At 61.7% G+C, this 3,015-nt stretch overlaps 1 protein-coding gene across 1 annotated transcript in view; it reads right to left on the reverse strand.

Annotated features, from left to right (window-relative positions):
• Nucleotides 1-2,482, reverse strand: part of LOC130586455 (ubiquitin-like modifier-activating enzyme 1) — a 16,999-nt gene extending 14,517 nt beyond the window's left edge. Inside the window, 4 exon segments of the mRNA XM_057387248.1 lie at nt 25-131; nt 809-943; nt 1,362-1,530; nt 2,412-2,482. Coding sequence (XP_057243231.1) covers nt 25-131; nt 809-943; nt 1,362-1,530; nt 2,412-2,467 — 467 coding nt within the window. The 5' untranslated portion in view covers nt 2,468-2,482.
• Between the last annotated feature and the right edge of the window lie 533 nt (nt 2,483-3,015).

Raw genomic sequence — 3,015 nt, forward strand, 5'->3', positions numbered from 1 at the left:
GACCCCTCCCATCCCCCTCCTCACCCGAAGAGCCCGCGTGTGTCAGCCACCACCAGTTTGATGCCGTGGCTGTGGCAGAAATCGCCGACCCAGAGCTGCTCCTCCAGCGGGGAGTTGGTCAGGACCACCACCTGTGGGGAACCTGAGTCACCTGGGCCACTTGGGTCACCTGGACCACCTGTCTGGGTCACCTGGGCCACCCGGGCCACTTGGGTCACCTGGGCCACCCCCCTGGGTCACCTGGACCACCTGTCTAGGTCACCTGGGATACACGTCTGGGTCTCTTGCGTCACCTGGGCCACCTGTCTGGGTCACCTGGGCCACCTGTCTGGGTCACCTGGGCCACTTGGGGCCACCTGTCTAGGTCACCTGGGATACCTGTCTGGGTCACTTGGGCCACCTGAGACACACACCTGGGCCATGGGGGATACCTGTTTGGGTCACCTGGGCCACCTGAGCCACCTGTCTGGGTCACCTGGGCCATGTGGGACACCCATCTGGATCACCCGGGCCACCCACCTGGGCCACCTGGGCCACAGGGGACACCCATTTGGGTCACATGGGCCCCCTGAGCCACCTGTCTGGGTCACCCGGGCCACATGGGACACCTACCTGGGCCACCTGGATCACCTTGGCCACTTGGGACACCCATCTGGGCTCCCGGGGCCACCTGTCTGGGTCATTTGGACCACCCACCTGGGCCACCTGGCACCTGTGGCTGAGGGGATCACACCTGGCCCCCAGGAGGGTCACACCTGGCTGGGGGGGTCACACCTGGCTAAAGGGGTCACACCTGGCCCCCAGGTACCTGGAAGGTGGCCAGCAGCTCCTGGGACAGCGGCTCCCTTGTGCTGGTCACGGCCACGTAGGAGTTGAGCTCGGCCAGGCGCGGCAGCGTGGCCTCGGCGCGGCTYTGCCCCACGTCCTCCTCCCGCAGGTAAAACTGGGGAGGGGGCAAATCGAGGGGTCAGGGGGGGCCTGGGACCCCCAAACACCCCACAGCCCCCTCCCGCAGGTAAAACTAGGGGGAAGTGAGGGGTCAGGGGAATCCCGGTGCCCCCAAACACCCCCCATCCTCCTGCACAGAACTGGTGACAAATGAGGGGTCAGAGGGTCCCAGCACCCCAAACCCCCTCCCCAAACCTCCCTCAGGAATCCCCCTGGATCCCCCTGACCCAAATGGAATAACTGGGGAGCTCCCACGCTTTTTTAAGGATTTATTCAGGTGCACAGGAAACGCTAAACCCCATAAAAAGACCTTACAAAGCACATCAAGCTCTCAAGTTCTGTATGACGGATTACTTGTTTTCGTCAAAACGTTCAAATCCCAACAAAACCCAAATCCTCCCCAAAGGCCTCACCTGGGAGGCCAGGTCGGTCCAGGTGGCGGGGTGGGGGTCATGCAGGGTGACAGATTTGACCCCCCCCAGCACCAGGTTCTTGGCCACCTCCACGCCGAGCCCCCGCAGCCCCGACACCAGCACGTTGGACGTCTGCATGCGCTTCATGGCCTCGTGGCCCAGCACGTACCTGGGGGGAAAAANCTCCACGCCGAGCCCCCGCAGCCCCGACACCAGCACGTTGGACGTCTGCATGCGCTTCATGGCCTCGTGGCCCAGCACGTACCTGGGGGGAAAAAACGGGGGGTGGGGACCCCCAAAACCTTGCTGGAACCCCCAAAACCTCGCTGGGACCCCCCAGTGCTCATGGGGACCCCAATCTTTATACTCCTCTCCCAACAACGGTATAGGGACACCCCAATTTAAACACATCCCCCTGAATCCATCGGGGTTAACCCCTGAGTTAATAATGAACCCCAAATCCAAGGGGAGTCCCTAATCAATGGAGACCCTCCAGTGCTCAATCTCCCCAATCTTTGTATTTCTCTCCCAAAAAGGATGTAGGGACACCCCAATTTAAACACATCTCCCTCAATCCATGGGGGTTGACCCCTGAGTTAATAAGGAACCCCAAATCCAAGGGGAGCCCCCAATCAATGGAGACCCCCTCAATGCATGGGGACACCCCCCAAATTCATGAAGACTTCCCAGTGCTCGTGAGGACCCCAAACTTCACATTCCCCCCCCCCCCAAGGGTGTAGGGACTCCCCCAATTTAAACACATCCCTCTCAATCCATGGGGGCTGATCCCTGAGTTCATAAGGAACCCCAAATCCAAGGGGAACCCAAATTCATGGCGACCCCAATCCTCACATTTTCCCCCCCCAAGGGCGTAGGGACCCCCTCAATTTAAGCACATCCCCCTTAACCACGGGGATTGACCCGGAGTTCGTAAGGAACCCCAAATCTGAGGGGAGCCCCCAATCCATGGGGACCCCACCCCAATCCATGGGGACCCCCAAACCCCCTGGGCTCCCCCAAAGCCCCCTCCCCAATCCCCCCATCACTCACAGCTGGCGGGAGTAGAGCCCCTCATCGATCTCGGCCTCGGCCCCGTTCTTCGCCATTCCCTGGGGACACGGGGAGGGGACACGGTGACAGGGGGACACGGTGACAGGGGGACACGGTGACAGGGGGGTGGCACTGTGTGCTGTGTCACCCCTGGACAGGGATTAAAACCCCCCAAGGGGTGGCAGTGGGTGACAGCCGGGACAGGGGGGTTGCGTCACTCTGCGGTGACTCAGGGCTGGGGAGGTGACACCCTGTGGGTGACACTGCCCATGATGGGTGGGACATCGGGGACCTGGCGGGTTCCAAAGAGGGACCCACAGGTGACAGCAAAGGACAGCCAAATGCCATCAGCGAGGTGGCTGTGAGCAGAGCAGGGGGGACATCAAGGGACACCCGTCACCCCCAGGACACAGTGACACCCAGGTGACACCCAGGTGGCACCAAAGGACCGTGGGTGACACCCAGGTGACGTCATGCACACAGCAGCAGCTCTGAGCAGCACAGAGGTGACAATGCCACCAGAGCTGCTGTCACCCAGATGATGACAAATTCCACCCAAAGGTGACAAAGCCCCCGTGGGGGGTCCCAGGGTCCCCTGAGGGGG

Source organism: Malurus melanocephalus, unplaced genomic scaffold, assembly GCF_030028575.1.
Source record: "Malurus melanocephalus ecotype Western Australia unplaced genomic scaffold, MMel_1.1 scaffold_1162, whole genome shotgun sequence".
NCBI lineage: Eukaryota > Metazoa > Chordata > Aves > Passeriformes > Maluridae > Malurus > Malurus melanocephalus.